Source organism: Bufo gargarizans, chromosome 8, assembly GCF_014858855.1.
Source record: "Bufo gargarizans isolate SCDJY-AF-19 chromosome 8, ASM1485885v1, whole genome shotgun sequence".
Taxonomy (NCBI): Eukaryota; Metazoa; Chordata; class Amphibia; order Anura; family Bufonidae; genus Bufo; species Bufo gargarizans.
In genome coordinates this window covers 60,966,491-60,989,762 of record NC_058087.1, presented here as the reverse complement: position 1 = coordinate 60,989,762, position 23,272 = coordinate 60,966,491, and the positions used below count along the sequence as shown (strand labels likewise).

Here is a 23,272-nt window from a genome sequence, read left to right as displayed (position 1 = left end):
ATAATGGAGTGAGTGAGGTTGGCAGTGGGACGCTCATTCCACCTGGGCTTGCATAGCCCACAGCTGCTGGTCACATGGGTCGTTGGGGCCTAATTCAGTCTCGAGCGGAGCAGTGTGGCCATACCTGGAGAAGCTGACTGCTAAACTGCAGAAGGTATTGCATGTGCCACCCAATACTTGCCATTTGTACCCGTGGGCTGGGTAGCCGATCCCACGTATAGTCAGGGATTTTTTTTTTGTATTAGGTACTTGCTCAACCAAGCAAGATTTGTTTATGCTTATTTGTAAAGGGTATTCTTATGTTTAAATATAGAAGTGCAAAATAACTCTTAAATCTGACTTAATCCTGTCTGTGTCCCTGCTTCCTGCACAGCTCCCCAGTGTCTACCAGAGCGACCCCCCAGAGAAGTTATATTTCCTATTAATACACTCCAACAATGGCTTTTTCACAATGTGAGTTCACTGCAGAACGGCTAATAACACGTAGTTACATTTCCTATTAATACACCCCAAAAATGGCTGTATCACAGTGTAAACTCACTGCAGAACGGCTAATAACTTGTACTTCTTCTGTTTCCTATTAATACAACCTGTTTTGGGGTGTATCACACAGCACTTTTACCACAATAACAAGCAAGGTTTGCTGGAATTACTGAGCTATCATATAGTGCAATTTGGATCCCCAATTAGTGCAACAAATGCTCCTATTACCCATGCTTTACACTCCCCTATTGGTCCTTGCTCTCTCCCTGTAGTGTAGCTAATGCCTTTCTATCCTTTTCCCACACTTTAAATGATCTTTCCTAATGTTGATCGAGCATGCTCGGCTGAACACCAGTTTAACTCGAGCATCTCAATGCTCGGCACATTGCGGTATTCAGCCAAATTAGCTGAGCCACATCTCCAGTGTAAAATGTGCGCATCCCAAAAATATCTGACATAGTGTACTTTTTCAATAGACTGTGTCCGCTTCTGACAGTGACATTACCAGTGCCACATCTGCAGTGCGCTGAAAAATTTAATCTGTGACGTAGTGAACTTTTTTCGTAGACGCTGTGGACAGTAACATTACCAGTGGTACTTCTCCTGTATAACGTTTCCTCATCCCAAATACCTGTGACATTCCCTGTAATTTTTTTAATATTTTTTATGCTGCTGGTGACAGCATTGACATTATCTGTGGGATATCTCCTGTGTGACGTTTCCATCCCAAATACCTTTTTAAATTTGTTTGCATCTAAACTTCCAAACCCTACGCTACTGTACGTGTGACAGACTTTCAAGCATATATAACATTTAATATGATAAAGGCCAGCAGTAAAGGACAGGGCAGTGGCCATGATGCGGATGGTGCACGCAGAGGCCGTGGCCCTGGGCGCGGTGAAACTGCCTGCTGCCAGAGCACAAGAAAAACAATCATCCACGATACCTAGCTTCATGTCCCAGTTTGCAGGTTGGCCCAAGACACCACTCTTGAAGAAAGACCAGTGCGACCAGGTGGTCTGTTGTATTTCAGCAGATAATGCTTCCAGTCGGTTAAGCACACCCTGTCTTCCACCAAGTCCTGTCTCAGTAGCCAAGGGTCTGCTCAACACAATCCTTACACTGATCCTCCTTCCTCCCACCATAGAGAGTCTGGGCAAACAAGTGATCCTACACTCTGATATTTTGAGGAGCTCTTTTCAGTGCCATTCCTTGATTTGGCCCTCTCGCCAAGCATGCTTGAAGAGGGACAGATCTTGTGCCCCGATTCCCAAATTCTTGAGCATCCACAGTCACAAGAAGATGATGGTGGGTAATGGCAATTACTGTTTTATGAGGTGGATGATGAGACACAGTTGCCAATAAGCCAATGGAAATGACTGTTTAAAGAGGTTGATGAAGAGGATGAGACAGTTGTCAATTACTGAGGTAGTCGATAGGTCAACAAGTCAACAGGATAAGCAGAGTGAGGAAGTGGAAGAGGAGGTGGTCGACGATGAAGTCACTGACCCAACCTGGGAAGGTGGAAAGCCGAGAGAGGACGGCAGTACAGAGGGGATGGGATCTAATGCACTGCAACAGGCTGAAAGAGGCAGTGGGGTGGCAAAAGAAAGAAGGCGGGTCACACCAAACAGGCCCGTAACTGTTCCATGGCGCACCCCCTTGCAGAAATCTCCCTTGCCAAGGGGTAAGTGTTCTGCAGTCTGGCTTTTTTTTTTATTTTTTTTTTAGGAAAATGCGGACGACAAAAGAATAGTATGATCCGCCACATGGCATCCAAGCACTGTAATTAGTGGGACGACCACCTGGGTCCATAATCTGTCTGCGGGTCACACCACTGCCTCCTTTTCCCCTGTGTTATGTGCTGGCCAGTCCTGTCGAAGGTGTAGGCCCGCATGCCTTCCGCCCTGCACCTGGACCTTTGCAAGCACCATCAGCAACCACATCAACTTCAGTATCCCAGAGCTGCGTACAAATGTCCCTACCCCAGGCATTTCAACACAAGCGCAAATACCCAGCCACCCACCCACAGGCCATAGCACTAAATGCGCAACTTTCCAAATTACTGGCCCTGGAAATGTTGCCATTCAGGCTTGTGGACACTGAGGCCTTCCACAGCGTCATGTTGGCAACAGTCCCACATTACGTAGTTTCCAGCAGCCACTAATTTTCATGGGCCGTGCCCGTCTTACACCAGCATGTGTCCAGTAACATCAACCGTGCCCTGACCAATGCAGTTACTCGGAAGGTCCACTTAACCACTGACACATGGATAAGTGCTTGTGGCCAGGGACGCTACATTTCACTGACTGCACAATGGGTGCAAGTTGTGGAGGCCGGGAGTGAGTAGTACCCTGGGATGGGATATGTGCTACAGACGACAAGGATTGCGGGCCCTAATTCCATCAGGGTTTCTGCCACCACCTATGCTAGTGGCTCCAACCCCTCCTCCACTTCCTCTTCCACTTCCACCACCAGTCAGCCATCAGTCGGTAGCTGGAAGTAGTGTAGCACTGCAGTGGGGAAGTGTCAACAGGCCATGCTTAAGCTGATCTGTTTGGTGACAAATAGCACACCGCCACAGGGCTGGCATGGTTGTGTCTGATAATGGCCGTAACTTGGCGGCTTTGGAGTTTGGCAAGCTAAGACACATCCCATGCCTAGCCTACGTGTTCAACCTTGTGATTCAACGGTTTCTTAAAACCTACCCCAATTTGCCTGAGCTACTGGTGAAGGTGTGCCACATGTGCACTAGGGCTGCACGATATGGGAATTTTGTGTGATTGCGATTAGGGCCCTAAAAATTGCGATAACGATATGCGATGCAATATTTTAAGGGAATTGTGCTAGAGGTCTATTTGCTTGGATTTTCCCATATGAGCCGCTGACGCGGCTGGGTATGACAGTTATAAGGGATCTGTGGATGACGTGCTGTTATGGGGTGGATCTGTGATCTTTGGAGGACGCTGTTATGGGGTGGATCTGTGGAGGACGCGTTATGGGGTGGATCTGTGGAGGACATATAGGGCCATGAGGGGGGCCAGCATAAGACATATAGCATCTTATGCTGTTCCCCCTCATGGCCCTATGTGTCCTAAACTGCACACATAACTGGATTTGTGTGTAAAGTATTTTATTACTGTGTGAAACAATCTCTCTCCTATTGATAAAATGGCCAGCCTCTGTACTCACTGTCACAGTACTATGAATGCACTGCAGTGAGCTGGCCGGCCGGCGCGTGACTGACGTCATTTAGGAAGCAGGAGCGTTACTAAGTGACGTCAGTCACGCGCCGGCCGGCCGGCCAGCTCGCTGCCGAGCATTCATCGTGACAGTGAGTACAGAGGCTGGACCTGTTATCAATAGGAGAGAGCTTGTTTCACACACTAGTAAAATACTTTACACACAAAGCCAGTTATGTGCGCGGGGCCTCTTCATATATAATCGCTGCATTTTTGGGTCAGCCATATGGCATTTATCGATTATCGCGATTCAATTAATTTTGCGATTTATATCGTGCAGCCCTAATGTGCACATTTCCGCAAATCTTCAGCTTCCCTGGCTGTGCAATGTGAGCATGTCCTCTAACTCTACGTTCCACGTGTTGGCCAGGCTTTGTGAGCAGCAGAGGGCAGTAGTGGAATACCAGCTGCAACATGGTCGTCGCCTTTCCAGTGAGCTTTCGCTATTCACAAGCAAGGAGTGGGCATGGATGTCTGACCTCTGTGAGGTTTTAAGAAACTTTGAGGAATCCACACAGAGGGTGAGCAGTGATAACAGTATTATCAGCAAAACCATCCCACTTCTGTGTCTACTCAAACGCTCACTGCTCACAATTAAGGACGACGCTTTGCATGTGGAAGAGGTGGAAATGGGAGAAGACATTACACTGGGTGATAGCCAGACCATCCTCAGTTTATCTTCTCAACGCGAATGGCACAATGAAGAGGAGGAGGAGAAGACTATTGCCTCCACTACAGAGGGTAGTACTCATGGAAGTTTTATTCCATCTGTTCTGCGTGGATGGGCAGAAGAGGAGGAAGAGTATGAGGAGATTGAGTCATCCTCCTGATGATGACAGCAAAGTCTTGGTTGGTACTCTGGCACACATAGCTGACTTCATGTTAGGCTGCCTTTCCAGTGACCCACGCGTTGACATAAACAATCTGTTTGGTGGGTGAACGCAAAGAATGAGAAGAGTGTCAAATAAGGGATGTGGCCCCGGTCGTGGTGCTGATGGTGGAGCTTCTGTTGCAGGGAGAGGACGTGGTCGATCTGTGCCAGCTACACGCACAAGTGAAACCCCTTCCTCAGGTGCGAGTAGGCGACAGAACCTTCAGAGTTATTTGGTAGGGCCGAATGCAGCTCTATGAATGGTGAGGCCAGAACAAGTACAGGCGATGGTAGATTGGGTGGCTGACAGTGCCTCCAGTTCCTTCACATTGTCTCCCACCCAGTCTCCTGCTGAAAGATCAGAGTTGGCACCTGCAGCCCTTCACCTCACCCCCTTGCAAATCAGCCAAGCAGTCTGAGCCCCAAGTCATGCAGCAGTCTCTTCTGCTTTTTGATGACTGTTAGCAGGGTTTCCCAGGGTCATGCACATGGCCCTGCCCCAGAAGTAGAAGAGATTGAGTGCACCGATATCCAACCACTTAAGTTTCAGGATGAGTACATGGGATGACCACCGCAGCACATCTTAGATGATAAAGAAACATAGGTGCCAACTGCTGTGGCTTTCTGCAGTGTGCAGACAGACAAGGAGGGCAGGGGTGAAGACTAGGTGGAAGATGTTGAGGACTATAAGGTACTCAGCCCCATATGGAATCAAGGTCATGCGAGTGACCTGTGTAGTTCGGGGGAAGAGGCGGTGGTCGCACAGAGCCACCAACACAGCAGAAGAGGGAGCAGGGTGAAAAAGCTGAGCTGCTGTCTCCTAGACAGTACGCCTCCTACTGCCCACCGAAGCAAGGGACCGAGCACACCAAAGCCAGCTCCAAGGAGTTCCCTGGTGTGGCAGTTCTTCAGACATTGTGCTGACAAGACACGAGTGGTTTGCACGCTGTGCAATCAGAGCCTGAAGCGAGGCAAGAAACGTTCTCAACCTGATCACAACCTGTATGGCCAGGAATCTAAGTGCAAAGTATGAGCTGCAGTGGAGAAGACACATCAAAAACCAAGAAAGGTCTCTGGCTCCTCCTGCTTCCTCATCTGCTTCATCCACCTCTGGAATGACCGTGCCACCTGGCACCCCGCAAACAGAGGATCTGCCAATTACGCCACCACCTGGGTCACCAAATATCTCCACAATGGCCCATGGAAGTGTTCAGCTATCTATCTCCCAAACACTGGGACGGAAGAGAAAGTACATCCCCCACCCACCCGCGATCCCTGGCCTTGAATGCCAGAATTTCAAAATGTCTGACCTTTGAAATGCTGTCATTCTGTCTGGTGGAGATTGAGTTTTAAAAGCCTTATGGCATTAACTGTCCCACAGTACAACGTTCCCAGCCGCCACTACTTTTCCAGGCGAGCCATCCCTTCCCTGCACAACCAAGTGGGGGGAAAAATGATGTGTGCACTGCGCAACGCAATCTGTGGCAAGGTCCACCTAATTATGGATATGTGGACAAGTAAGAATGCTCAGGGACGTTGTAGCTCCCTAAAAGCAGACTGGGTAAATGCAGTAGTGGCTGGGCCTGAGGCGGATAGCAGTTTGGCGCATGTCCTTCCACTACCGAGGATTGCAGGGCGCTTCAGTTTGCCTCCTGTTGCTTCCTCATCCGGTCAGCGTAACACCTTCAGCACAGCCAGGGATAAACAGCAGGCAGTTTTAAAATGTATCTGTTTGGGGGACAAAACCCACACCATGCAGGAGCTGTGGACGGGCTTTGAACAACAGACTGATGAGTGGTTGGTGCCAGTGAACCTCAAGCCCAGCCTGGTGGCATGCAATAATGGGTGAAATCTCGTAGCAGCTCTGGGACTAGCCGGTTTGATGCACATCCCTTGCCTGGCACATGTGCTGAATTTGGTGGTGCAGAGGTCCCTTAAAAATTACCCCGATATGTCTGAGCTTTTGCAGAAAGTGCAAGCAGTCTGTGCGCACTTTTGGCGTTCTCACCCTGCTGCTTGCCTGTCAGTGCTGCAGCGTAACTTTGGTCTTCCCGCTCCACCTTGCACATGCTGGCCTGGGCGATAGTGGAGTTTCAGCTGCAGCAGGCACGGGTGAGTCGCTCTTCGGAACAGCACCGCCTCACCACCAAGACTGGGCCTCCAGGCGAGACCTGTGTGCCTTGTTGCGCTGTTTCGAGTACTCCTCTAACATGGCCAGTGCCGATAATGCCGTTCTCAGCATTACTATCCACCTCTATGCCTCCTTGAAAAAATGTTTTGGGCGATGATGGAAGAGGTTGTGGCACAGGAGGAGGAGGAGGTAGTGATCATTTCATAGGGTTTCAGGCCAGTCATTCACAAGTGGCTCCAAGGGTGGGTTGCACCCAAAAACGCCAGGTACACAATTGTCCAGCCAGGGCACAGTTCTGGAGGATAAGGAGATGGAGGAGGAGGAGGAACCATGTTCACAGCAGGGTGGCACCGAAACCGGCTCATGACCATCACTTGTACATGGCTGGGGGGATACAGAGGACACAGACGATACACCTCCCACAGAGGACAGCTTTTCGTTGCCTCTGGGCAGCACACATGAGCGATTTACATGCTGCAGTGTCTCCGCAACGACTGCCGAGTTGCCCACATTCTAACTTGTGCTGATTGCTGGGTGGCAACACTGCTGGATCCCCATTAGAAGGACATCCTTAATTCCGTCACTGGAGCGTGATCGTAAGATGCGCGAGTACCAGCGCACGCTGGTAGACGCGCTGCTTTTGGCATTCCCACCTGATGGTGGGGGCACAGTGGAAGCACAAGGTGAAGGCAGAGGAGAAGGGTGAGGTCGCCAATGCAGCTGGGGCACCACCTGCACCTCAGAAGGCAGGGTTAGCATGGCCGAAATTTAGAAAAGCTGTCAGCATGCCACAACAACCAGCACCACCAGATGATATGGAACGTCTTAGCAGGAGGCAGCATTTCAGCAACATGGTGGAGCAGTGTGTGTGCACATGCCTACACGTACTGACAGACGGGTCTGCCCCTGCAACTTCTGGGTCTCCAAATTGGGCACATGGCCTGAGCTTGCCCTTCACGCCTTGGAGGTGCTGGCCTGCCCTGCAGCCAGTGTATTGTCTGAACATTTGTATAGCACAACAGGAGGGGGTTATCACAGACAAGCACAGCCGCCTGTCCACAGCTATTAAAATGAACCAGGCAGGGATCCCACAGGATTTGTCTGTACCTTGTTAAGAATAGACATGTATACCGGCCCCACCCAGCCATTGTTGTACTCCAGCGCACTTTCTGTTTGTTTTATTTTTTATATTTCCCAACGTTTTAGTGTCTACCCAAATTTAAACAAAATAAATAAATTAAATAAACAAAAAACTGTGTTGGCTACCTACTCTTCCTCCACCGCCGCTTCCACATACACCGCCACATCCACCAGTGTCAGGAAGCAGGGGGTGTTACCCCTACTCTGGGACCACGGGCACGGCGCAGGGCACGGGTTCCCTTCAGCTCGGTAGAACACCTGGTGCCCGAGGTGCGGGTGCACGGCGTGTGCGCAGTACACAGGCTGCTCGCACATTTCCGGGTGCATAGAGTTCCTGCATTATCCGGCTGTCAGGTGTGAGCCTTGCTGAGGGAGATTCCCAGTACACACCTTCCACCTTCCTCGCCTGCCATTGGTTCCTGGGGAGGGTGGTTCCTACCTTCCCTGGCTATAAAGACCTGGCCTGAGCTCTGGTTCATTGCTGAGTTATTCCACCTTATGGTGAACACCTAGCCTCCCTGCAGATCCTTCTATTGCCTGTTGTTTCTTTGTATCCTTCCCGGCTACTGACCCCTGGACTGTCTTCCGCCTTGAACCTTCGCTGCCTGCCTCGACCCGGATTGGACATTGACTACCCCTCTTGGATTATCCCTAAACTTGTACCGCATTCTGGGCTGTCAGCTGCTTACTGCCAGTGGGTTCCTCATCCCACTACTGGCTCCCTGGGAGGTTCTGACATAATAACTCAGCCTTCACCATGGAACCCGCAAAAGCAGTGGATCCCATGACGGCCATGACCCAGCAACTTAACCTCATGACGCAGGCCTTTCAGGAGATGCAAGCGAGTCATGAGCACCTGCTGCAGAGGGTTGCCACACAGGAGCAGCGCATCGCAGAGCGCACCGCGCTACCACCCTCGCCTCCCCCTACGCCGGCGCGCACCCTGGAAGTGGTCTCTAGCGAGCCGTCAGTCAGCCTCCCTGAGCGGTTTTCAGGAGATCGGAGGAAGTACCGCTCCTTCATCATCTCCTGCGAGCTGTTGTTTTCCCTGAAGCCACGTACATATGCCACGGACTTCGTCAAGGTACGCACGGCAATTTCCTTGCTCTCAGGGCCTCCCCAGACCTGGGCGCACCAACTCCTACTAGCCGATGACCCAGTGCTGGCATCTTGGAAGTCCTTTTCCGCAGCTATGCAAAGACTTTATGATGACCCCCTGCGTTCTTCAACCGCCAGGGGTACCTTGCGCACCCTCCGCCAGGGCAGACGTCCAGTGGAGGATTACATCATGGAATTCCGTGAGGTAGCCCCGGATACGGGCTTGAACGAGGTGGCCTTGATTGACCAATTCCGCATCGGTTTGTCCGAGCAGCTCAAGGATGAGCTCGCCCGCATTGGGGTGCCGGGCTCCTTGGGGGGCCTGATGGACTCAGTAACCCACCTGGATCGCCGCTTCCGGGAAAGACGACAGGAGCGACAACAGACCCCGCCTCTAACGGAGCGCCGGTCGGAACCCTTAAGGCTTCCTGTTCCTGTGGCAGCAGACGGTAACCAGGAGGAGCCGATGCAGATCGGGGCTGTTCGGGGTCCCCTGTCCACGGTGGAGAGAACCAAGAGAAGAACCTTGCATCTGTGTTTATATTGCGCAAAACCGGGCCATTTCCTGAAGGACTGTCCCATCAAACCTACCGAAGGTAGGCCGGAGACACCCACGGTATGCATTAACCTACCTATGTATAACAACTCGTCTCATCTCACCATCCCTGTTTCCCTGCAGCTGGGCAACAACAATATTGATCTCTCTGCCATCATTGATTCGGGCGCAAGCAGCTGTTTTATGGACAAGGATCTGGCTTCCCAACTAGGCATCCCGTTGCGCCCTAAGAAGAACCCATCCCAGCTGCATCTGGTGGATGGCAGCACCCTAAAGACGGGACCTATCGCCATGGAATCACATCCCTTGTTCCTCCGCATCGGCCTTTACCATTCCGAGAAGATCGTGTGGGACATCGTGCCTTCCCCCTTGTTTCCAGTCATTTTAGGCATCCCCTGGCTTAGGAGACACAACCCCACGATTAACTGGACCTCTGGCTCCATCACCTTCACGCCCCCCTCCGGTTCTCCTGTTCACGCGTCTCCGGCTCCAAGCCCTCCTGCGGTTCTGGGCACCGTTGAACACAGACTACCTGACAAATATCGGGACTATGCAGACGTTTTTGAAAAAAAAGGAGCAGACGCCTTGCCGCCACACAGGCCTTATGATTGCCCCATTGACCTGCTCCCTGGAGCCCCACTGCCGTACGGGCGCTTGTACAATCTGTCCGAACCCGAGACCAGGGCCCTGAAGGACTACATAGAGGAGAGCCTAGCGAAGGGGTTCATCCGTCCCTCGACCTCTCCAGTTGGGGCCGGCATCTTCTTTGTGGGAAAAAAAGATGGGGGTCTCCGGCCCTGTGTCGATTACCGGGCCCTGAACGACATCACCAAGAAAAACCGGTACCCACTCCCTCTCATTCCCGACTTGCTGGACAGAGTCAAGGATGCCCGTTTCTTCACCAAGATCGACCTCCGTGGGGCCTACAATCTGATTCGTGTCAGGGAGGGGGATGAGTGGAAGACAGCATTCCGCTCACGGTTTGGGCACTACGAGTACCTTGTCATGCCCTTCGGGCTCTGTAACGCCCCTGCCACATTTCAGTGCTTCATCAATGACTTCTTCCGTGACCTGTTGGATACCCATGTTGTGGTATATCTGGACGATATCCTTGTCTTCTCCAGATCACTGCCACAACACGAACGGCATGTCAAATCGGTGCTCCAGCGTCTGCGGACCCACAGTCTCTATGGCAAGCTTGAAAAAAGCACCTTCGAAGTCTCGTCCATTGAGTTCCTGGGCTACATCCTATCCCCAGGTCGAGTGGAGATGGACCCCAGGAAGATCCAGGCCGTCCAGAATTGGCCTGTCCCCCGCAATCGGCGGATGGTGCAGCAGTTCATTGGTTTTGCCAATTTTTACCGCCGATTCATTCGGAACTTTTCAGCGATCTGCGCTCCCATCACTGCTCTGACCAGGAGCAACACCCTGTTTGAATGGACCCCGAAGGTCCAACAGGCATTCCAGCACCTTAAGAGGCTGTTCACACAGGCACCTATACTAGTACAACCGGACGCCTCTTGCCCGTTTTTTCTGGAGACCGATGCCTCCGAGGGGGCTATCGGGGCTGTTCTCTCCCAGGTCCAAGGGGAGAAGCAGCTTCTCCATCCCGTTGCCTTTTATTCCCGCAAACTCACCGGGGCCGAACGCAACTATGATGTGGGTGAGAGGGAGCTGCTCGCTATCAAGGACGCCCTGGAGGAATGGAGACATTTGCTGGAAGGAGCCGAAAACCCTGTGGTGGTGTACACCGACCATCGCAACCTCGAATATCTCCGCAGTGCCAAGCGACTGCGTCCTCGACAAGCCAGGTGGGCTCTTTTTCTCCCGTTTTCGCCTCCAGATTACCTATCGACCGGGATCCAAGAACGGCAAGGCTGATGCCTTGTCCCGTATGTGCTCCTCCGAGGCCGATCCTGCACCTCCGGAACCGATCCTGCCAGCCGCATACTTTCTAGCCACCCAACACTCCTTGATCGAGAGGATCCGACGGGCCAGCATGCCAGCTCCAGAGGAGGCAGCCCATCTGCCAACGAAGCAGGGGCTTTGTTACCACCAACAGTGGATCTACGTCCCAGTCTCCCAGCGACTGCCTGTACTACAGCATCACCATGACCACCCCACAGCAGGCCACCGAGGTAGGCGCAACACCATGGAATGCATCCTACGTCAGTTTTGGTGGCCCTCTTTGGCAGCCGACGTACGCTCCTTCATAGAGTCTTGTTCCGTGTGTGCACTCTACAAACGTCCCACCTCAAAACCTGTTGGGTTATTACAGCCTCTGCCAGTGCCAACCCTTCCATGGCGCAACATAGCCATGGATTTCATTGTGGACTTACCGCCTTCACAAGCCTGTACCACCATCATGGTGGTGGTTGACAGATGTACCAAGATGTCCCACTTCATTCCGACCTCCGGTCTCCCGACGGCCCAAAAAACCTCAGAGTTGTTCCTCCAACACGTGTTCCGGTTGCACGGGCTCCCTGATTCCATCGTCTCAGACCGGGGCTCACAATTCACCTCCCGCTTTTGGACCCAGTTTTGCCGTAGCCTTCATATCACTCGCAGCCTGTCTTCTGCCTATCACCCCCAGTCCAATGGGCAGACCGAAAGGACCAACCAAACTCTCGAACAGTTCCTTCGCTGTTACACATCCCATCTACAAGACGACTGGGTGAGCCATCTCCCCTTCGCGGAATTTTCCTTCAACAATCAGCTTCATTCCTCCACCGGGCTCTCACCATTCTATGCCAACTACGGCTATCATCCCGCAACTCTCCCGGATCTCCCCCTTGATGTCCCAGTGCCTGAAGTGGCTCAACGGCTCCGGCTCCTACGAGAACTGAGGCGGACCCTAACGCAACAACTCCAGGCCGCTCAGCAGCGGCACAAGATGCAGGCAGACCGTAGACGCACAGAATTCCCCAGGTACAAAGACGGGGACAAGGTGTGGCTTTCCACACAGCACCTCAAGCTGTCCTGTCCCTCCCGAAAACTGGGACCCCGTTACATTGGTCCCTTTGAGATCGTGAGTATGGTCAACAATGTTGCAGCCAAGCTCCAGTTGCCTACTTCCCTGGGAATCCACCCGGTATTCCACGTGTCCTTGTTGAAACCACACCGTGCCAACCCATTCCCGGACCGGGCACCTGCTCCACCACCTCCCATCCAGGTGAATAACGATGATGAGTATGAAGTCCAGGAGATCCTGGACTCCCGCCGCCGGCGTGGGGTCCTGGAGTATCTCATCCACTGGAAGGGGTACGGTCCCGAGGAGCGTTCCTGGGAGCCCTTGGGGAATGTCCATGCGGCCGCCAAGGTGCGGGCGTTCCATCGGGCTCACCCCGAGAGGCCTTCCCAGGGTCGCGTCCGGAGGCCGTTCCTTGGTGGGGGGCTCTGTCAGGAAGCAGGGGGTGTTACCCCTACTCTGGGACCACGGGCACGGCGCAGGGCACGGGTTCCCCTTCAGCTCGGTAGAACACCTGGTGCCCGAGGTGCGGGTGCACGGCGTGTGCGCAGTACACAGGCTGCTCGCACATTTCCGGGTGCATAGAGTTCCTGCATTATCCGGCTGTCAGGTGTGAGCCTTGCTGAGGGAGATTCCCAGTACACACCTTCCACCTTCCTCGCCTGCCATTGGTTCCTGGGGAGGGTGGTTCCTACCTTCCCTGGCTATAAAGACCTGGCCTGAGCTCTGGTTCATTGCTGAGTTATTCCACCTTATGGTGAACACCTAGCCTCCCTGCAGATCCTTCTATTGCCTGTTGTTTCTTTGTATCCTTCCCGGCTACTGACCCCTGGACTGTCTTCCGCCTTGAACCTTCGCTGCCTGCCTCGACCCGGATTGGACATTGACTACCCCTCTTGGATTATCCCTAAACTTGTACCGCATTCTGGGCTGTCAGCTGCTTACTGCCAGTGGGTTCCTCATCCCACTACTGGCTCCCTGGGAGGTTCTGACAACCAGCTCCTCAACCTCCTATTCCATATGGACCTCCTCCTCCTAGATCAAGATAATTTTTTATTTTTTTTTACATAATTGTCATTTCCCTATCCACATTTGTTTGCAGAACACTTGCCATGCTCTTAGCCACATGTTGCTGCCTTTTGCAGCCCTCTAGCCCTTCCCATGACTATTTTAGTGCTCCAAAGTTCGCGTTCCCATTGACTTCAATAGGGTACGGGGTCAAGTTTGGGTCCTGAACTCTAACTTTTTTGCGAACTTCGGCCAAACCCGTTGAACCCAAACTTTCAGGTGTCTGCTCAACTCTATTTCTGACCCTTAGACCAAATGTTAATTAGAGCCCCGAAAAAGATTAACAGAGGGTAAAAAAATTCCACTCGCCTATTCCCCACTAGTTTGCTCCAGCACTGAGGCAGCCATATGCCTCCTAAGAACACACCACCACTGAAGCTACTGAATTATAGAAATTACTAATTCCTAAACTGCCATATGTAAACTTGTGTGATATCATACAGTAGAAGGCTGGAAGAATGTAATGGGGGATAGAATAGGAAGAAGGGAATTTGTCCATTTGTAGTGGACATAATGCATTAAAATACTCCCTTAAAAACCCTGTGCTTACAAATGTAAATATCTAGGAAAATCATCATGTTGCACAATACTACAAGGTATCCTACAAAAAAGTAGCCCCCTGCAGTGATGGTATGACATGATGAACGAGCAAGTGGATTTTTATTTTTTATTTTTATTGCCCACACGTCACAAAAGATGCTGGAAGTGGTCCCTGTTCACGTCTATGCATCTTTGGGCTGGTAGGATTCTGTTGGCGGCTGCTGCTGCTGCGGATAGTGCTTGTAATGTTCTCCTTGATTTCATCCAGGGGATGTGGATGGTTAGCGGACACTGTTTTAAATTTCCCCACCTATAAAAATCACATGTATACAAATCTGGTGGAATGTTGTGGATATAACCCATTGCGAACAGTTCGCTACTCAGTAAACAGTTCATGAACTGGTGCCAGTGAGTTCTGTGAAGTGCGGCATGTGCAACGGGTGGCCTTCCCCCGGGGCCCTCTATCGCGCGTCCCAGGTGTAGGAAATATTGAGTTGTATGTTGCGGCCTAAAATGTCTCTAAGTCACGGTTCTCCTACCTGGATACCAGTGGACCCCAGGCTTTGGGTCTGAAGCAATAAATAGGGGGAATAATTGAGGGATTTGAAATAATAACTTGAGTTCAGACCTTGAGATGAACATCAATGGCAGCTTTACATGAATAAACATTTCTCCAGACAGTTTCAGGCTTTGTATTGGTTTCAGCAGGCTTTAGCATTAAACTGGCTGGCAAACTCGACTGTTTTTCTCTCAGACTCTGCTGTACTGACAGGCTGGCTGTATAACTCGGCTTCTTTTGTATGCTGCACTTCTCTTTAGTCGGACTTGGTCTCAGCTGAGGAATTAATCTCCGGGCTCTTAAGGCTTCTATGCTTCAGCCTCCATGGCCAGCAGAGCTTAGGGTGCTCTGGCTGGCATGGGCACGTCCAGCAGAGACATGACCCTGTACACCCTTCCCCTAAATGGGGGTGAACTAGACTAACTCTAACTGGTTCACACCCTTCCTGCAGGAAGTGTGACTAGCCCACTTCTCTCCAGAGGGGGGTTAGAATGGAATGGTAAGTTCCATTCTATCTAAGACAGAGATTAGGAATGCACAGTGTATAGGACCTGGACAGATATACATTATACATAAGATGACCTTATATTAGCCCATTAGAGATAGTAGCAGGGTGCAGTAGTGGTGACACCACTCTGGGGTGTTACACATGTTGACCCATCTTGTTCGAAAACGCATGTCATTTTTTCTTTTGGTGTTTGTTGTAAAACTGTTCAAAGAGGTCCAGGTTAATTTGCGACATTCACTCTTTATTTGAAGAAAATTGGGACCACCATTCGTGTTCCTGACACTAAGCCCCAAATGCCAATTTTCTGGTCATGAAGTGCTGTTTCATGAGTCAAATGGGGATTTTCAGCAGACCAGAACCTTGTATTCTGGGATATCACGTGACTTGATAAACTAAACTAAGCTTTGTCGGTCATGAAGTACAGCAGTGGTTCCAAATGTCTGTCAGCAACCAAGTACAGTAATTTACGCGTTTATCTTTGTCAGACTCTTTCGGTTCCTGCACACACGTTATTCGGCATGGTTTCAGGTTCAGAGATTTCTGCACTTGCTGACATGCCGTTCATGATACACCAACTTGCTGAAACTGTCTTTGAGTTGAATTTTGGGGGCTACATGCAATCTGCTGCTGAATTTAATGCACAACTTCAGCCATCCTGATCGATGTAGGCCTCGGTTTCTTCATGTTTGTAACAGAGCCAGTTTGGCGTTTTCTGAACTGGACTCCGAATAATACGATGTTTAGCTGGTTTTGTTGCTGGGTTCTTATTGGCAAAGGTCTGTTGTGTTTCCTTAATCGATCTGCTTCGCACATAGCCTTCCGCAATCACTATTTGCTGACACAATAGGCCACTCTTCTCAAACTGACTAATAAATCGGCCTTAGTTGCCCATAGCAACCAATCAGAGCTCAGCTTTCAGTTCTTACAAGGCTCTGAAAAAATGAAAACTGAGCTCAAATTGGTTGAAATTGGTTGGTATAAACAACTAAAACAGATTTACTATTAGGCAGTTTGATTGTATTTGAAAAATAACCTATAAAGAAAGATGCATTTTCTTTTGGAAGACCTATATCACAGTAGAAAGTTTAATAAGCATGTATAAGATACTGATGCCATTTCTATGATGTTGCTGAATAAATCTTATTGTTACAGATTCCGAGAGATACTTGGAGAAGAGGCTGATTCTGTCCGGCTGAATGTGCTTGTAAAACACTACTGTGTCTTTGCTTGCAAACATTAAGATGGAGGCCTGCTGAATCTATAAATAAGAAGTCTTCTTTTTTTATATTATCCTGAACAGTACTAATATGAGTAAAATAAAAATATTATTAAAGAGCGTGTGTCAGCAGTTTTGACTATCCCAAACCGGCTACATTCCTAGGAGAGCAGTCCAAATAGACATTTTGTTGAGCTTTTATTAGTTCACTAGCAGAAGAACCCGACTTTGCACGGGTATACTTCATCCATTTCATTTGATGTTTGTGTGTGTCGGTAAAAGATATCCACAGTATCCCCCATAACAGTGACCTCTACAGCACCCTGCCTTAACAGTGAACTCCACTGCCCCTCACTCCTTAACACTGACCCCCCCCCCCCCCCCATAGTGCCCTGCCTCCTTCAATGGGATATCTACAGCAGCCAGTCCCCTTTAACTTTCAGCTTCATAGCAGCCCACCCGTTTAACAGTGAGTTTCACAGCACCTCACTCCCTTGACATTGACCTTCACCGTGGCCCTGCCCCCTTTAGCGGTGGCCTCCACCGGGGCCCTGTGTGTATGGCAGTTGGCATATGAAGAGAAAGACTTGCAGGCTTGTATTGGCTAATGGAGGGCACTTTTTGGGAATATCTCAGGAATCGTATGTTCTAGAGAGCTGAGACCCCCACAAGATTTCTTTCCAGGTAGCAAGGGATATGTATACAAAGTTTCTTTGAAATCGATGGTTGCGTTTTTGAGTGATCGTGGGACACACACACACGTCCATATATATTACTTTTATTTTATTAGTAGTTTGAATATGAATTTCATTCTACCAGTTTCTGCTCCCCCGAGTGCCCAGGTGGAGAATGTTTTTACTGTGAAATGCTTCAGACCCATCACTCTGCAGGGAATAACAGCTATAATTGTCTGGTGATTGGATTGTACAGATGTGACTCAGAGTAAAGGATTGGGCTATGAAAGAGATCGCAGCACCTCACAGCGAAATACTGCCTACTGGGCAATTGCAGGAGCAGATTCTGGCAGAATAAAAGTAATATTCACACTACTCCTGATAATAAAAGCTCCAAAAAAGCTTGCTCGTCCTGCTTGCCAGTCAACAGTCTTTCATGGTCAAAATTGCTAAGGCTCCTTTCATTGTCATTTAGAAGAACCGATCACCACACTAAATCTTTTAGCCTGTGTCACAGACGTACCCTCGACTAGTGGCAGGAGACTGGCAACACGTGGTTTCCTTGTGGATCAATAGCCGTCTGTGTTTCTGGTAATGGCCACACCCCTTGCCTCAGGTGTTGCTAAAGTGGTTATTTAACCTTCCTTATTTATAGTTGCTTCTCCCACAATGCTGTTCTATTTATAGATTCTGTTTGGACTATTCGGACTTGATCTAGGAGGAACAGGTCCATATGGAGTAGGAGGTTGAGAAGGCGGTGATATGTAGGTGGAAGTGGGGGAGGAGGTAGCCTACACTGCTTTTTGGTTTAAAATTAATTTTTATATTTTAAATTAGGGTACACCCCAAAACATTGGGAAATATAACCCTCCAGTCGTGCTAAACACATGTTCAGACAATACACTGGCTGCAGGGCAGTCCAGCACCTCAAGGCGTAAAGGGTAAGCTCAGGCCATGTGCCCAATTTGGAGACCCAGAAGTTGCAGGGGCTGACCCTTGTCAGTTAGTTCATGTAGGCGTGTGCATACTTACTGCCCCACCATGTTGCGCGACCCTGTGATGGTCACGATCCAATTTGATATCTGCTCTATTAACTTTCAATGTTCTATTATGCGCCTTCCATGGTGATCATGGGTGGCGGGGAGTCAGGGTCCCAGGCTAGAGAGGGAGTGTGAGAAAGAGACCAAATTTAAGGGAGATAAATGTATTTAAAAAAAATTGGGATCGAGCAGAAATGTGGGAAAAGCTATTCAGGCACAAATTACAAATTACAGAAGCCCAAATGTGGGACAAATTACAAAAGCCCAAATGTGGGCCAAAAGTCGAGCAGAATTGTGGGAAAAGCTATTGAGGCGCAATTGTTAACCAAGAGTATAGCGGAAATGTGGGACAAAGTATTGAAGCTTAAATGTGGTACAACTTGTTTAAGTTTAAGCATTGAATCAAAGGAGGTGGCGCGCATCAATTAATGAAGCATTTCCGAAATTTTATTCCATGTCACCTATGGAGAGCAGGGGTTTATTCATCTAAAATTGTATAATGTCAACCCAAGAATGTAACAGAAAAATTACCGAAATTAATTAACTTGTCTCCTTGGTAGAGCAGGGGTCTATGACAGAAACAATTGTTTATTGTCACCCTAAAATGTATAATAAAAATTATTGAAACTTTTTAAGCTGTCAACTAGGTAGAGGAGGGGTTTATTACACCAAAAAATTGCTGAATTTCACCAGAAAATGTAACTGACTTTTTTTTGTTGTTGTTGTTAACCGGCCCGCTAGGTTAGCAGTTGTACTATACACCCAAAATATGGTGAATTTCACCTGAAAATGTAAATGAGAAAAAAGTGAAATGATATATAATATAAAAAATGGATTTAAGAGGTGGTGTTCCATATGGAGTAGGAGTTTGAGGAGGCGGTGGACTAGCGGAGTAGGTGGAAGCCATGGTGGAAGAGGACGAGATGGCAAAAAAAGGTTTTTGGTTTAAATTTTTTAACATTAAGGTACACTCCAAAAGAGTGTTAAATATCCAAAATACAAACCTAAGCAATTGCGCTGCAGTATAACAATGGCTGGTTAGTGCCGGTATACATGTCTATTTTGGACAATGTACGGACAAGTCCTGAGGGATCCATGCCTGGTTCATTTTAATGAACGTGAGCTTGTCCACCTTGGCTGTGGACAGGCGGCTGTGCTTGTCTGTGATGACGCCCCCTGCCGTGCTAAACGCACGTTCAGATAATATACTGGCTGCAGGGCAGGCCAACACCTCCAAGGCATAAAGGGCAAGCTCAGGCCATGTGTCGAATTTGGAGACCCAGAAGTTGAAGGGGGCAGACCTGTCATTCAGTACGTGAAGGCGTATGCGTATGCACACTTACTGCTCCACCATGTTGGTGAAATGCTGCCTCCTGCTAAGACGTTCCAAATCAGCTGGTGGTGCTGGTTGTTGTGGCGTGCTGACAAAGCTTTTCCACATTTCAGCCATGCTAACCCTGCCTTTTGAGGTGCGTTGGCGACCTCTTCCTCGTCCTCTGCCTTCGCCTTGTGCTTCCACTGTGCCCCTGCTCATAGGTGGGAATGCTACCAGCGTGCGCTTGCACTCGTACTCGTGCATCTTACGATCACGCTCCAGTGACTGAATTAAGAACGGTACTTTGTCCAGCAGCGTAGCCAACCAGTAATTAGCACAAGTAAAAATGTGGACAACTCGGCGGTTGTTGCGGAGACACTAAAGCAAGTAATCGCTTGTGTGTGCAAGGCTGCCCAGAGGCAACGAAAAGCTTTCCTCTGTGGGAGGTGTATAGTCTGTGTCCTCTGTATCCCACCATCCACGCACCAGTGATGGCCATGAGCTGGTCTAGGTGCCACCCTGCTGTGAACATGGTTCCTCCTCCTCAATCTCCTCATCCTCCACCTACTTGTCCTCCAGAACTGTGGCCTGGCTGGACAATTGTGTACCTTTGGGTTTTTGGGTGCAGGAACCCACCCTCGGAGCCACTGGTGAACCAGGCACATTACATTTTAACAGTTACAAAATCAGGAATACAAACACACAACATGCAGGAGCTGGAATGAATATGCATGATGACATTAAATCAACCATTACGCGTGCATTACAAGAGCACGCGTACTGCTGTATTTTTGCAATCGCTTCGGTGATCGATTGCTGACTAAATGACGGGGAGTAGGAGGAGCAGGAGTATCAGGGCCAGTAGATGATGGGAAGGAAAAAAAGCTCGCTTTGGCTGAGGTGGTGGAGCCTTGACTGCAGAAAAAGGATTGCGGGCCACTGGGTGATGTAGTGGTTGCTGTGGCAGGGTTGGTAATCGGAGCCACTCTATGGTGACGCTGCATATGTTGAGGCAGAGGATGTGGTGCCCACATTGGCACCTTAGCCACCCTTCACCTTCTAACCACAAATTCGGCAAATAACCATGTTTACCTCCAGGCTGCGACTCCTGCTGCCACCCCCCCCCCCCCCCCCTTCTTCTGCTGCTTATACTTCTGCCTGTGCCAGAAACATTTTGGCCACTGCCAATTCGCTTTTGAAGGGCCTGGCACATGTCTGTCTGACGGGTTCGGCCGAACTTCGGAAAAAAGTTCGCGTTCGGGGCTCAAACTTGACCCGACGCCGAACCCCATTGAAGTCAATGGGGACCTGAACTTTTGAGCACTAAAATGGCTGTAAAAATGTCCTGGAAAGGGCTAGAGGGCTGCAAATGTCGTCAAAATGGCAAGTGCTCTGCAAACAAGTGTGAACAGGGAAATGACTATAAATAACATAAAATAAGTAAAAATAGAAAATAATAATCTTGAATTAGGAGGAGCAGGTCCATATGTAGGAGGTTGAGGAGGCGGTGGATGTGGCGGTGTAGGTGGAAGTGGCAGTGGAGGAGGAGGAGGTAGCCTACACTTTTTTAGTTTTAAAATTTTATTTTTATTTTTTTACATTAGGGTACACCCCAAAACATTGGGAAATATAACCCTCCAGTCGTGATACACACGTTCAGAAAATACACCGGCTGCAGGGCAGGCCAGCACCTCCAAGGCGTAAAGGGCAAGCTCAGGCCATGTGCACAATTTGGAGACCCAGAAATTGCAGGGGCTGACCCCTGTCAGTTAGTTAGTGTAGGCGTGTGCATACTTACTGCCCCACCATGTTGCACGTCCCCGTGATGTTCACGATCCAATTTGATATCTGCTCTATCAACTTTCGATGTTCTTTTATGCGCCTACCATGGTGATTATGGATGGCGGGGAATCAGGGTTCCAGGCCTGGAGAGGGAGCGTGAGAAAAAGAGACCAAATTTAAAGGAGATAAAGTTATAAAAAAAAATTGGGATCGAGAAGAAATGTAGGAAAAGCTATTGAGGCGCAAGTGTGGGACAAATTACAGAAACCCAAATGTGGGGCAAAAGAGTCAAGCGGAATTGTGGGAAAAGCTATTGAGGCGCAATTGTTGGCCAAAAGAGTATAGCGGAAATGTGGAACCTAGTATTAAAGCTTAACTGTGGTACAACTTGTTTAAGTTTAAGCATTGAATCAAAGGAGGTGGCGCGCATCAATTAACCACTTCAACCCCGCTAGCTGAAACCCCTTTAATGACCAGGCCACTTTTTACACTTCTGCACTACACTACTTTCACCATTTATCGCTCGGTCATGCAACTTACCACCCAAATGGATTTTACCTCCTTTTCTTCTCACTAATAGAGCTTTCATTTGGTGGTATTTCATTGCTGCTGACATTTTTACTTTTTTTGTTATTAATCGAAATGTAACGATTTTTTTGCAAAAAAATTAAATTTTTCCCTTTCAGCTGTAAAATTTTGCAAAAAAAACGACATCCATATATACATTTTTTGCTAAATTTATTGTTCTACATGCTTTGATAAAAAAAAATGTTTGGGCAAAAAAAAAATGGTTTGGGTAAAAGTTATAGCGTTTACAAACTATGGTACAAAAATGTGAATTTCCGCTTTTTGAAGCAGCTCTGACTTTCTGAGCACCTGTCATGTTTCCTAAATTTCTACAATGCCCAGACAGTAGAAAAACCCCACAAATGACCCCATTTCGGAAAGTAGACACCCTAAGGTATTCGCTGATGGGCATAGTGAGTTCATAGAACTTTTTATTTTTTGTCACAAGTTAGCGGAAAATTATGATTTTTTTTTTTTCTTACAAAGTCTCATATTCCACTAACTTGCTGCGACAAAAAATAAAAAAATTCTAGGAACTCGCCATGCCCCTCAGGGAATACCTTGGGGTGTCTTCTTTCCAAAATGGGGTCACTTGTGGCGTAGTTATACTGCCCTGGCAATTTAGGGGCCCATATGTGTGAGAAGTAGTTTGCAATCAAAATCTGTAAAAAATGAACGGTGAAATCCGAAAGGTGCACTTTGGAATATGTGCCCCTTTGCCCACCTAGGCTGCAAAAAAGTGTAACACATCTGGTATCGCCGTACTCAGAAGTTGAGGAATGTGTTTTGGGGTGTCATTAAACATATACCCATGCTGGGTGAGAGAAATATCTTGGCAAAAGACAACTTTTCCAATTTTTTTTTATACAAAGTTGGCATTTGGCAAGATATTTATCTCACCCGGCATGGGTATATGTAAAATGATACCCCTAAACACATTCCCCAACTTCTCCTGAGTACGGCGATACCACATGTGTGACACTTTTTTGCAGCCAAGGTGGGCAAAGGGGCACACATTCCAAAGTGAACCTTTCGGATTTCGCAGGCCATTTTTTTTACACATTTTGATTGCAAAGTACTTCTCACACATTTGGGCCCCTAAATTGCCAGGGCAGTATAACTACAGCACAAGTGACCCCACTTTGGAAAGAAGACACCCCAAGGTATTCCCTGAGGGGCATGGCGAGTTCCTAGAATTTTTTAGTTTTTGTCACAAGTTAGCGGAATATGAGACTTTGTAAGAAAAAATAAATAAAAAATAAAATCATAATTTTCCGCTAACTTGTGACAGAAAATTAAAAAATTCTAGGAACTCGCCATGCCCCTCACGGAATACCTTGGGGTGTCTTCTTTCCAAAATGGGGTCACTTGTGGGGTAGTTATACTGCCCTGGCATTCTAGGGGCCCATATGTGTGCGAAGTAGTTTGAAATCAAAATGTGTCAAAAATGACCTGTGAAATCCGAAAAGTGCACTTTGGAATGTGTGCCCCTTTGCCCACCTAGGCGGCAAAAA

At 48.8% G+C, this 23,272-nt stretch overlaps 1 protein-coding gene across 1 annotated transcript in view; it reads left to right on the top strand.

The window, feature by feature from the left end:
• Positions 1-16,410, top strand: part of LOC122945830 (putative methyltransferase DDB_G0268948) — a 219,575-nt gene extending 203,165 nt beyond the window's left edge. The window contains exon 10 of the mRNA XM_044305057.1: positions 16,317-16,410. Coding sequence (XP_044160992.1) covers positions 16,317-16,404 — 88 coding nt within the window. The 3' untranslated portion in view covers positions 16,405-16,410. The remainder of the gene's footprint in view (positions 1-16,316) is intronic.
• The last annotated feature ends 6,862 nt before the right edge of the window (positions 16,411-23,272 follow it).